Source organism: Electrophorus electricus, chromosome 2, assembly GCF_013358815.1.
Source record: "Electrophorus electricus isolate fEleEle1 chromosome 2, fEleEle1.pri, whole genome shotgun sequence".
Taxonomy (NCBI): Eukaryota; Metazoa; Chordata; class Actinopteri; order Gymnotiformes; family Gymnotidae; genus Electrophorus; species Electrophorus electricus.
The window spans coordinates 30,327,426-30,340,262 of NC_049536.1; the positions used below are offsets into that span (position 1 = coordinate 30,327,426).

Sequence of the window (12,837 nt, forward strand, 5' to 3'; positions counted from 1 at the left end):
GTTCACCGATCAAATTAAGATTTGGGCCTCTTCTTGTGTCATTTAAGATCTGATACATATCTGACCTGTGTCCATGCACAGTGACAACTGTCAGATCAGAATATGGGCCTGTTCAAACACGGTATTTCACAATTTAGATCTTTCTACCATTTATGTTGTACTTTATCATTACATTTTGTATGACAATGAAATTGTTACCCACCCTGTTATAATGTGAAGCCTCAAAAAGACACCTGAACTTTGATGTCAGTGACATTACAACTACCACTGATGAAGTGATGCATGCACAGTATGTATCTACACTTAAATTTCTTAATTTTTTGTCGAACAATTGAAACTGTATGTGATCAAGCTTAACATCAACCCAATAATGGTAAAATATTCAGTTAATTAATATAATTTTAAGAAAACTTTATTGATCCCAAAGGAAGTTACAGAATATTAAATGTCTGTGAAACAGTATAAGGTCATCTTGAACAATTTAATGCATTTTAATGCTCACATACAGATCTACACATACACAAACACAAGCACAGGCTAACTAGGGATATCACAAGACAAGGTAAGCACAGCAAAAATAACAAACTCACAAATCACCACCAGTACAAGAAGGAGCTTGGGCAAGCCGCTGTCTTTTCCTGCAGGGTCCTTATATAAGCCACAGCAATCCCTCAAGGAAGGGCGAGGCCAGCAGCGAGGTGCACAGACAGTCCTAAATCCCGAACTGGACCAAGAACACACTACAGCAGTCCAGGAGTGTAACATGCTCCAAGTTGTTGCTCCTCTGTTCTTTCTGAACGTGTATTCTGAGAAAAAGAACATTGATGGCACTGTAATTATAGATAATACACCACAACAGTAACAATGAAAGAGTGGGGATTAAAATCGTGTGGATTAAAATCGTGTGGATTAAAATTAGCATCTTTTAAACTCACCTGCGAGGGTGACTGAGTAGGCACACGGTCACGGTCGCGGTCGACATGGCTGTGGATGCATTCGTATTAGTGTAACACCTGTCATTTGCTATGTCTTAAAACGAGAATTATTTTGGGAATGTGTTATTAACGTTACTAGAGAACAAAATAAATGAACATTTTATGGTAGTAAGATGCAAAAGAACACAAATATAGGAATGCCAAAATAAAAGAAAAACAGTCTACTTTATATTCAAAATTGACAAACTTACTGAATTCCTCTCCATAGCTGTACGAGATGTGTGAACAAGCGCTTACGAAAAAAATACAAAAGAAAAAGTAGAATAGTAACCAGAATAATTCCCAGAATAACCACAGTGGTCCATGTGGATTCTACATAGAGGAGGAAATAAGAGGAGGAAATAATAAGGGTAGAAAAGGAAACGGAGAGGAGAGAGACAAAGAAAAACAATTAAAAAATAAGAAAATGCAACAAATCTTTTGTATATGTAGTGCAGATCGCCGCTTGTAGATGACTAAAGTTTTATTGATTGATGTGAAAGACAAGTAATAATACATCAAAATAGTTTCTTGGCCAAAACCAAAACTCAGGATACACTGGACTGAAAATGGGTAACCAAAATAAATAAATTAAACAAACAAACAAACAAATAAATAATATTAACTAATTAACTGTATTCATTAATTTGCTTTTTATGATTTTGCAGAGAGGGGCAGAACACATATTGTGTATTTTGCAGGGTATGAATTGGGCTACACTTATTTTGCTTAAACTCATCATCATGTGATGACATATAAAACCAAAACGTTCCATTTAAACATTTAGCTGATGCTTTTTTAATCCAAATTGACTTACGATTATGACTGAATACAACTTGAGGGTAAAGGGCTTTTAGGTTCCGTAATGAGGAGGAAGGGAAATCTGGTGTAACTTTTGGGCTCCAACAGTGGCAGGGTTTGAACCAGCAACCTTCCAAATAAAAGTCTAATACTTTAACCACTGGGACATTTCTTTTTACACGTGGAGGTAAGCTATCATTTCTACTGGTTTTGTTCAATTATTGTTGCCACATTGCAATCTGCCATGTCAAGTCATTTTATGGACACATTTTTGGTCAGTAAAATGTACTTACTTTATGGACATATGTCCAGAAAATATTTAAAATGGTATTTTTATGATTTATAAATTAAAAATTGAATATTATGGCATGATTATGTTTAGAACTTTTCAAATAAACCAAATTTTAAGATACCAGTAGTGTTAAAGCTGTAGAGATGAAAAATGTGTGTCCAATTTGTAATGTTCTCAAATTTGCCAGGCTCGTATAACTGTAAACATGACACTTTTACTATGAGGACTTTCCAGTGAAACAGTGAATTTCCAGAGAGGAGAATTTTTATTAAAACGTATCTACAGCTTGTGTTTATGGAAATTTCCCACAATATAAACACTGGCTGGCTATACAGCTGATCATAAGGTGAAGTTCAGGCCCTGCTGAATGTGCAAATGGTACTCACCTCTATTAACATATACATAGAGAGATCCTGTGACACTTCCATACTGGTTTGAAGCTTCACAGACATACAAGCCATTATGGTCAGAAGATAGTGGGATTAGAAGTTTGTCTTTATCATCAACTTGGATGTTCACCCTGTCAGTAAAACAAACAAATTATTGTGTGTATGTATATCAAACCACCAGATCCAGATCCAGACCTCCAGTTTTCTAATTATATTCACCTGTTCCCTGATTTGTTATTTTGGCAGTATATATTTACCACCTATGACTTTTCCTTTGTAAGGTCTTGTTTTATTCTGTGTTTCTGAGCAGTTTTGGTCTGTTTCCTTTCCTGGGTACTGTCTATAGACATTTTATTGTTTGCTCTCTTGGTCAAGTCTCTTCTGGATTACTGCCTGGTTGTTTGATCTCCTGCATGTTACTCGGTCACTGCCTTTTTGTCTCATTCCTGGCTCTCTGTTTTGAATATGCAGTCTGAGGACTGTCAGACATGACAATCAGCAAGAATGAAGAAAAAACCCTTGCAAAAATTTAAAAAATGGTATATTATTAGCATTTAATGACTGAAGATTTCTTTTGTAGCTCAACCAAACAGTGAGCACAGCTACCTTTTACTAATGTTTCTACATTTGATAATCTGTGACAGGTGTCAATGCTATAGCTGCAGCTACCATTGGTATACAAGAAGCCCTACTAACCTCCTCCAGGTGAAGGTTGTTGGTTTTGGATTGCCATCTGCTTCACAGAGAAATTCTTGATGTTTTGTTGCTTTACCAACGGATAAAATATAAGCAACCTGAGGAGGATCTGAAAAAAGAAAAGCAGAACAAATATTAATAAAAATGTAAAAAGGTAGCTTGAAAACTGCACACATTGAAAAGAAATCTAATTCAAAGAAAGAAAGTCTAATTGTAAATAACCTGGGGGGGGGGGGGGGGGGAGACGACACCTCTGTGGGTATTTACTCTCAGCAGATTCTTTTAATTGGCAAACATTTGTCATTTTTAAATTCTGTACCCTACATGAAGGCCCTGGTAGACACATACATATGTAGGAATGATCTTAGTTTGACTTGCATATACTTGCATATATTGCATATATATTGCATATATTTTACCTTCTGACATGGCTGCATGCTGTGTTGCAAATGCCAATATAGTTTTGAAAATCCTGCTGATACTATGAGGCAACATTTTTATGGAAATGTAATTGAATTAGTATAAAAATTTTTTTTTCCCTTTCAAGGGTAGACTTTGCATTATTTCCAATAGAAAACCTGGAGAATATGACTCATACCAAAGCACAACTGTGGGTTTGTGTCAATATAAACCAGTAATGCTACCTAAAGGACCTGGACTGTTTTTAATCTGCCCTTTTAAATGATTTTTTTCTCACTGTATAAATTTATTTTTTAATTTTTTTGCTTAAGCACTTTTCATAGAAAGTGGCATTCAAAGTGCTTCATGCAGACAGGAAAGAAATAAATCTATCACATCAGGAAAGCTAAACAAATAAATTTGCCTAAAATGTTTTGTAAAAAATGTAAAACATCAGACTAACTGTTGATGTGACATGATTTAAAATTGGTCTACATTATTTAGCAAATATATTTACATTTATCAAATTTTGTAAATGCAGTTTTTCTGCAAAACACTCACTTGTATCTGACATACAGAACACAATAAAAATAAGCCATTTGTTAGAGGGTTCAATAGTATACTACAGCCTTCAATGATATGTTCACAATTAGCAAATCACATTATAGTCAGAATCATGGTGTGCAGTTCCAGTGTTAAGAATATGCTCTATGTCTATGACAGCTTTCTTATAATGAGACTATTGTGTAGTCCAGCACCAGTTTTGTATTCAGGGCCATGTGGTTCACCAAATACTGAACCTTCTACTGGTTAAGTTCTTTACTTAAAATGGATTACTATTGTGTAGTCCAGTACCAGTTTTGTATTCAGGACCGTGTGGTTCACCAAACACTGAACCTTCTGCTGGTTAAGTGCTTTACTTACAATGGATTACTATTGTGTAGTCCAGTACCAGTTCTGTATGCAGGGCCATGTGGTTCACCAAACAATGAACCTTCTGCTGGTTAAGTTCTTTGGATGCTACACCAATCAAATGACTTGTAACAGTGTAAGTTCCATCGGTTTGCAGAGACAGGCTGGTCTCTACTCTCACAGAGGTGTTCAGAGCCAAGAGCCATGACACTTCTGCTGCAGGCCTTGTTTTGGCTGCAGTGCAGGTCGCCAAGGTCACGTTACCATCACCAGCAACAGGAATTATCACAGGGCCGACACTGACAACAGGCGGAACTAAAATTGAAATGAAAGAAAAAAAAACGTAGTTGCTGACAAAATATAATAGTAATACAATATACATGTAACCATTCAATTTAAAGTTGAACTTTATGGTCCTTCTATATGCTATAAGGCCTACCAAATAAACTTTAAATGCATACTGGTCTTTTATACTTTCTGCAACATATATTACATTGTTATATTCTATAGCAACACTAAAATACATGAACTGGACAATTAGGTATTCATTCCTATATTCTAACAAACATGAGTCACGATGAGTAACACTACAAATACTGTTTGTAAAAAGCCTGTTATCTGCCTGGCAACTGAAAACTTGCTTGTATTGGGACTACTAGTAATATTCTGTTTATGCAATGCAGCTACTTGCAAGCTAACAATATCCAATAAAGTGACAACAAAAGTGAAAAAACAAGTCTTACCCAACACAGTGAGCTTAATCTCTGTCCCAAATGGCCCACTTGGGAATATGTTAAAGATGCATGTATATATTCCTTCATCCAGTAATGAAACATTCTTCAGAGCAATTGAGCCAACACATTCTTGCATGTTCCCTATAAAATCAATTCTGTCTTTTAGTCCATTTATATGTTCTGTTATGCCATCTGGACTGATGACAAAAAAGTTCCTATTTTCTGGCTTTCCCCGTGTTCTTTTTTGCCATGTAATCTGTGTAAGTTCCTCCTCTGTATCAATCAGCTGACAGAACAATGTGGCACTGCCTCCTTCTTGAATGGTCACACTCCTTCCAATGACTCTTACAGCTGTACATAAAAGAAAGAAAAAGAAAGAAAACACTTCTATAAAACATTAGGTACATGCTAAAATGGCATTAGGTAAAGCCAGGTAGAACACACAGTAAGATATCCAAATATGTGCACTTAATTAGTAAATCAAAAAGCAATACTTTACATAATTTAAGCAGTAACACTTCATGATAAGACTTGTGTTCTATTTGCTTAAAAGATTCGAAGCATTGCAGTAGGAGTGAGCGATATGACGTAAAATTCATATCACTGGCATTTTCCATTATACAGATGATATCCTATCACAAAAATACCCCCCAAAATAGATTCATAGTAATAACTTTTATATGCCCTTCAAAAGAAATAAATTGTAATAAACCTTAACTTATAAAATCAAAAGACGAGAGTGAGTAAACTGCGTTACAAAATCTTGATTTGCTGAAATATGTAAGACTTGGAGTTAGGGTTATTTTAGTTATTTTAGTAAACTTGCTGGTTTATTCGCCACGTGACACAGGCTCGCTCCAGGAGTACAGTTGATAGCTCATACATGAGTTGTAAAAACATCCAAAACTCATAACGCGTTACTAAAGAAGTAAATAATGATAAATGAAGAGCTGGGTCCAGCAATGCCCGTTACGTACAGCACAAAACCAAAACTCAGCGTGGCCTACGTGCACACGCCTTATACGTAAACGTAATTTAAGGGGACAGTACACAAATTACTGACCGTTACAAATGACACACAAAAAGAAACCCTTCAACAAGATTCAGAGAAATGCATGAAACTGTACAACTTGTTTGAGAGCTGAGAGGGAGCTCAATGTTGCTGTGATTGTAAGGGGCTGCTCTAGAAAGAAACCCAGGGCTGAATTTAATTCCCAGCCCAGCCCTGATGAGTTGTAGAACCCTTAAATATATATTTTTAAAGATTTCCAATCTCCTTTTCCCTCCTACACCGTTTCAGGATGAACTGCTATTTTATACAACTCAACTTTCATTGTCCGTAGGGATGACTGTGGTGTGGGTGTTGCTGTAGAAGCCTTTGAAGCGAAGAGAAATAGGGGGACACGCACAAAAAACCCTCAAAAAAATAACATGTTTCCAGCGCTTCATTGACTTCTACGACAGGTCTATGCTACTGATAAAGTCTGTTTGTGACCAATAGAAAATTCTAAACGCGAGAAAACTGCTAAATGTGGCAAGTACTATTAAACCCTTCGAAGCTACTTATAAACGGACTTGGCCCTTGTAGTTTACGTTTTTTTTTGTTTTGTTTTTTTTTACAAACTGGTTTAAGTGGTTCTTTATATCCAAATCGGCAATGATGAAAGCCAAGGAGTACTACACCTATTTGGTCAGGCCTACACCAAAGTTCTTCAAAAACAGTCATTGTTTCTCTTCATTTAGGAAGCGTTAGTTTGATAACATAGGAACGCCTGGATAATGCGAAACTTGACAAATTGGTCAACACAGGTTACGAAGAGTACCCTTACCTGTAATTCTGCCGTGGCGTAGAGTGGACACAACGATATGAAGCAGAAGATATGTTTGAAAATACATCATTTAAGATGGTGGCTGCTCTGGATAACGCGGACTGGGACATATCCTGATGCAGCTCAACCAAAAGCTCTGGGTGGACAAAACCATCTAGGAGGCTCTGAACTCGGGGTGGTGAGAGAGGAAAGGGAGGAAAGTAGAGTCACGGTTCCGGTAGAATGGCTCTAGATGCCTGTGGCAGGAACTATGGACGATCACGAACTACAGGAGCCCACCCTCTGGACTGATGAGCGCGGATGAATCTCTGGCGAATGAGCTAAACACATTCTTCGCTCGCTTCGAGGCTACATCTAGCAACGCTAAGGCTAACAGCACTAATGGTGCTATCGGCGCAGCCAACGGGTCATGCGCAGAGCCCACCATAGGCAAATGCCTCCATCACGGAGAGTGACGTGTGGAAAGTGTTCAAAAGAGTGAATACCCGGAAGGCGGCGGGACCAGACGGCATCTGCGGCAGAGTCCTCGAAGCCTGCGCAGAAAAGCTAGCCCCGGTATTCACCGGCATCTTCAACCTCTCCCTGACACTCGGTATTATCCCATCCAGCTTCAAGCGATCCACCATCGTCCCCGTCCCGAAGAAACCTCTTAAATAAGAGAGAGAGTGTTCCGTATAATACAGTTTAAAGATTATCTTTGCTTATGGTGCTTTTGGGAAACCCAGCCCTGATCTGATAATCATCACATAAGATTTTCTTAACATCTACTTATAAAACATTCACCTAATTTTATAATAACCCCATTACCACTGAATACTATACTGTATGCAAAATACAGACTAACTGTTGATGTGACATGATTTAAGATTGGCCTACATTATTTTTTATAGCAAATTTATTTACATGTATCAAATTTGTCAAATTTTGTAAATGTGCTAGAAGCAGTGTCTACAGATAGATTTTGCGCACATGACACCTTGTGTTCAGTTGAAGTACCCTTTGGTGATTGTAGACAGGTTTTCCAAGTGGACTGAGACGTTTCTTTGTTCTAAGGAAGACTTTCCGCACTGTGGTTAAAATCCTAGCTAGCCAAGGAGACAATGCCGATGGTATGGTGTGCCTCAGGTAATAGATTCAGATCAGGGACCCTGTTTCATTTCCAAGGTAACTCAGAAACTATGCACCTACCTAACTATTGGCTGGAGGTTTCACATCCCTCATCATCCTCAGTCATCTGGCATTGTTGAGAGAATGAATCGTACCTTGAAAGAAAGGTTAACAAAGGCAATGATGGAAACAGGAAAGAAGTGGATAGATCTACTGCCAGCAGTGTTATGTGAGATCAGAATGACGCCCAATGCCACCACCAAATTGTCACCATTTGAGGTCAATTTTGGTAGACCATTTACCACTCCATGGGTCAGAGGTAACCCAAGTGTTTCTCATTCAGGTGACATGGACGTGATCTTGGCAGACTACACCCAAATGTTGATTGAGAAACTGAACAGTGTGTATGGTCATGTCTCTTGCGCTCTCCCTCTTCCCACAGACAAGCCTACTCTTCCATTTATTCCAGATGATACTGTTTGGGTCAAATCATTGAACCCTCGGAAAGTTGGTGAAGCTGCGTACGGACCCCCAACAACCGTGATCGCAGTGACCCGAACCGATGTGCTAACATCGGGATCAGCACAGTAGATACACGCCAGCTGACTGAAGAAATCACCAGTAGCTAACGCATCCAACAAGCCAAATGCACCTTAACACATTCACATAGAGTACAAAATTTGTTATATGATTTCATGCTGAAGGCCTGCTCCTCGGCTGCACCACACACCAACGAATTACTCCTTGGCCCTGTACACTTTAGCATTGGTATTATAACTTGATAGGCAGTTAGGATATCTATCAACATCCCTTTGCAGACTCTTTGGTCTTTTCTCTCCTTGTTTTCCTGATAAGTGCATGCAAAACCTTACTATAGGAATAACGGGCGCCATTAGTGTGATAATATTGGCATTATTTTCAGTCTCGAAAGGTACAAAAGGGGGGATAGTGGGCTTTCAGAGTCATCAACAACAATGTAATGGCAATTTAGTTTGTGAGGTCTCCCTGGTAGCGGCAGGAGAGGCGGAGCCTCTGGAATGTCAAGCATTCCATACACCATGGGTACCAGCCTCGGTAGATGATGTTACAGCAGCAGCACTTAATTATAACTCATCAGACTGTCAAATCAATATGGGAGTAGGGTTTATGCTAAATGTATCTAAGGCAGTAGCTGCCATTGGTAATCTCCCCGCATGGGCCTTGGATGGTGGTTCATGGCCGGACCACAGGACAGACTGCGACATTGACATTAGTAAATGGTATTACCTCAATTCAGAAATATGTCCCTACCAGTATTACCTGTGACAGGTACCACCTTGTCTGTGTTCTGCAGGCTTACCTGATGGTCCATTTTTAGGCCACATGCCATGTAAAAACGAGGTATGGGCATTAGGTGTGGGACTGGGCAGATGCACAATAAATAATATAACAGGCACACCGTCTCTTTGCCCTGTGATCCTGGGCACTTGAGCATCTACAGCTATCATGTGGATATGCGGTAGGATGGCATACTCCAGCCTACCCACTTTGATTGTTAATAATACCAGTCATCAATTTCCCTGGAAAGGATGTTGTACCCCAGCATTAACTATCCCATCTCTGGTCATATATACACATTCGCAGTCGACATCAGGCAGTGCTAAAAGGTCTATAATTATTGGCACCCCTAATAGGTATGGTGGGTATGTAATGGCCAACCCATGGACTGACCCTGGAGCAAACATAGGTTAGAGTTTGTTCCTGGTAGGAGGAACTACTGCAGCCCTTAATAAAATTAATGGTTTGGCATGGCAGGTACTTAATTTAGCCAATAGGACTGAAAACGCCCTGGCATTTCCTACTGCATTCAAAACCGCCAGGGTGGTACCAATCCTCAAGAAGGCCACACTTGACAGCTCCAGCGTTACCAACTACAGACCGGTATCACTTCTCGCTTTCCTCTCAGAAGCCCTTGAATGAGCAGTTTATAATCAATTGTCTCTTTTTCTCACCCAGAACCAGCTGCATGATCCCAATCAGTCTGGCTACAAACCAGCACATTCTACAGAAACGGCCCTCATAGCGGTGACTGAAAAACTTCATGCCACTAAAGCTGCCAAACAGTCATCTGTTTTGATTCTTCTAGACCTTTCAGCAGCCTTTGACACAGTAAACCACAACATTCTTCTCTCTGTTCTTTTCAGGCTTGGTGTGACTGGCTCTGCTTGGAGATGGTTTCAGCCCTATCTGGATGGACGGTCCTATCAGGTGACATGGAGAGGATCCACATCCAAACCACGTAGACTCTCTACTGGTGTTCCACAAGGCTCAGTATTGGACCCCCTTCTCTTTGTATACTCATTCTGTTGGTGACGTAATATCTTCTCTTGGTTTCTCCTACCACTGCTATGCCAATGACACTCAATTATTTCTTACTTTTCCACCCTCTGACACGCAGGTCTCCAGACGTATCTCGGCGTGCTTCACTGACATTGCGTCATGGATGACAGCTCACCACTTGAAGCTCAACCCCAGTAAAACTGAGCTTCTGTTCATCCCAGGTACTCTCAACCCTTACCATGACATCACTGTTTCCTTTGAGAACTCCCTGGTATCACCATCCGAAGCTGCCCGTAGCTTGGGCGTAACTTTGGACAACCAGTTGTCGTTCTCAACTCATGTTTCTAATCTAACCCGGTCTTGCAGATTCCTCCTTTGTAAGATACGAAGGATTCAACCCTTTCTTTTGCAGGAAGCTACCCAGGTGCTTGTGCAGTCTCTTGTGATCTCAAAGCTAGACTACTGCAACTCGCTACTTGCTGGTCTTCCTCTAAGAGCCATCAAACCTCTACAACTTGTCCAGAATGCAGCAGCACGATATGAAGCAGAAGATATGTTTGAAAATACATAATTCAATCTTCTGAAGTTCACACGTTAGTCCACTGCTGCGCTCCCTTCATTGGCTCCCTGTAGCTGCACGCATCAGATTTAAAACCTTGATGCTTGCCTACAAAGCCAAAAATGGACCAGCTCCTTCATACATGTGGTCAATGGTCAAAGCCCGATCTGTACCTCGAGTACTTCGAACCTTAAGTACGGCTCGGCTTGAAATACCTTGCTTCAGGTCTCACGGATGACAAGCATTGAGACTATTTTCTGTCCTGGCTGCAAGATGGTGGAATGAACTCCCGTTTGCTGTCTGGACAGCAGAGTCCCTTGCAGTCTTCAAACGCAGACTGAAGACCCATCTATTTGCAAAATATTTAAAGGATAACTGACACTGCTCCCTTATTGACTGACTAATTTAGTACTTATTGTAGGGCACTATTTATGCTTTATAACAAACTCTAGCACTTATTGTTTATAGCACTTATCATTGTTTAAGATAGATCTTATGTATTTTGCACTTCTAGGTATCAGCATTCATCCCTGTATTCTACAGTATTCTAGTTCATTGGTATGTTTAATTCTAACCTACTATACTGTACTTGGATATATTCTATGAGTAAATGACAAAGCACTTTTGTAAGTCGCTCTGGATAAGAGCGTCTGCTAAATGCCATAAATGTAAATGTAAATTTGCTTAAAAGATTCGAAGCATTGCAGTAGGAGTGAACGACATGACGTAAAATTCATATCACTGGTAAAAACATCCAAAGCTCATAACGCGTTACTAAAGAAGTAAATAATTGCTGGGTCCAGCCAACCGTCATGTACAGCACAAAACCAAAACTCTGCGTGGCCTACGTGCACACGCCTTTTACGTAAATGTAATTTAAAGGGACAGTACACAAATTACTGACTTACAAATGGTGCAACAAAAAAATAACCTTCAAGATACAGATAAATTAAACTGCACCACTTGTTTGAGAGCTGAAAGGAAGCTCATTGTTGCTGTGATTGTAAGGGGCTGCTCTAGAAAGAAACCCAGGGCTGAAGTTAATTCCCAGCCCAGCCCTGATGAGGTACCCAATATTTGGCGGAGGCACCGTTGATGGAAAACGTTTGGTTTCTGAGCGATGCTCTTTGTGTTCCTCCAGGTTTCACTGGCGTAAATGGTGGTTGGGATGACAATCGCGGAGTACAGACGCATTTTGATTCCTGTATTGATTGTTGTTGAGGACCAGTTGCGGCGTAGATGCTGGAACACACCCGCCGCCTTTCCGATCCTACATCGAACATTCGCTTCTGAGCCACCGTCATTATTGGATACTATGCTGCCGAGATATGTGAACTCGTTGATGTCCTCCACCATTTGCTGCCCAATAGTTATCTGCACCTTCGTTTGACGATTCACCCGCATGACCTTGGTTTTGTCTGTGTTAATGTGTAGGCCAACCTTTTTCGCTTCGCCCTCAAGGCATGTTGTCATGGATTGTAGAGCCGGTTTTGTATTCGTTAGCAAGGCAATGTCGTCTGCGAAATCGAGATCAGTGAGATGAGATCCATTTGTCCAAGGGATTCCAGTCACTGGGCTCATCATCACCTTTTTCATGACGTAGTCGACTGCGAGCAAAAAGAGAATTGGCGACAGGATACATCCTTGCTTGACTCCGGTTTCGATGTTGAAGAAGTCTGTGTAGTCATCGTGTGTCCTGACGCAGCAGCTAGAGCTGATATATAGGTTCTGGAAGACATTGACAAACCGTTGTGGAATGCCGTAGGCTCGTAAAGTTTTCCACAAGGAGCCCCTGTGGACGCTATCAAAAGCCTTTTTGAAGTGGA

At 40.1% G+C, this 12,837-nt stretch overlaps 1 protein-coding gene across 2 annotated transcripts; it reads right to left on the bottom strand.

Moving 5' to 3' along the window:
- Nucleotides 1-390: 390 nt before the first annotated feature.
- LOC113569033 (nectin-1-like) lies at nucleotides 391-7,261 on the bottom strand. 2 transcript variants are annotated; one of them, XM_035523896.1, is made up of 8 exons: nucleotides 7,027-7,260; nucleotides 5,207-5,548; nucleotides 4,476-4,778; nucleotides 3,153-3,261; nucleotides 2,454-2,587; nucleotides 1,187-1,307; nucleotides 936-984; nucleotides 391-806 (listed from the first exon to the last, which is right to left on the bottom strand). In XM_035523896.1, exons 1-8 carry the CDS (start codon nucleotides 7,094-7,096, stop codon nucleotides 741-743), a joined length of 1,194 nt encoding a protein of 397 aa, XP_035379789.1. In that variant the 5' UTR covers nucleotides 7,097-7,260; the 3' UTR covers nucleotides 391-740. The 2 variants fall into 2 exon arrangements, with proteins under 2 accessions (XP_035379789.1, XP_035379790.1); XM_035523897.1 differs by lacking the exon at nucleotides 391-806 and having other exon boundaries at nucleotides 937-1,029; nucleotides 7,027-7,261.
- Nucleotides 7,262-12,837: the final 5,576 nt, after the last annotated feature.

What these genes read in the sequence shown, in the direction of transcription:
- LOC113569033 (XM_035523896.1), bottom strand. Translation starts at nt 7,096, where the DNA reads ATGATGTATTTTCAAACATATCTTCTGCTTCATATCGTTGTGTCCACT. An exon ending in ACGCCACGGCAGAATTACAG is followed by an intron (nt 5,549 to 7,026) that starts GTAAGGGTACTC and finishes TTTTATGTACAG; the next exon opens with CTGTAAGAGTCATTGGAAGG. An exon ending in GATTAAGCTCACTGTGTTGG is followed by an intron (nt 4,779 to 5,206) that starts GTAAGACTTGTT and finishes TTTCAATTTTAG; the next exon opens with TTCCGCCTGTTGTCAGTGTC.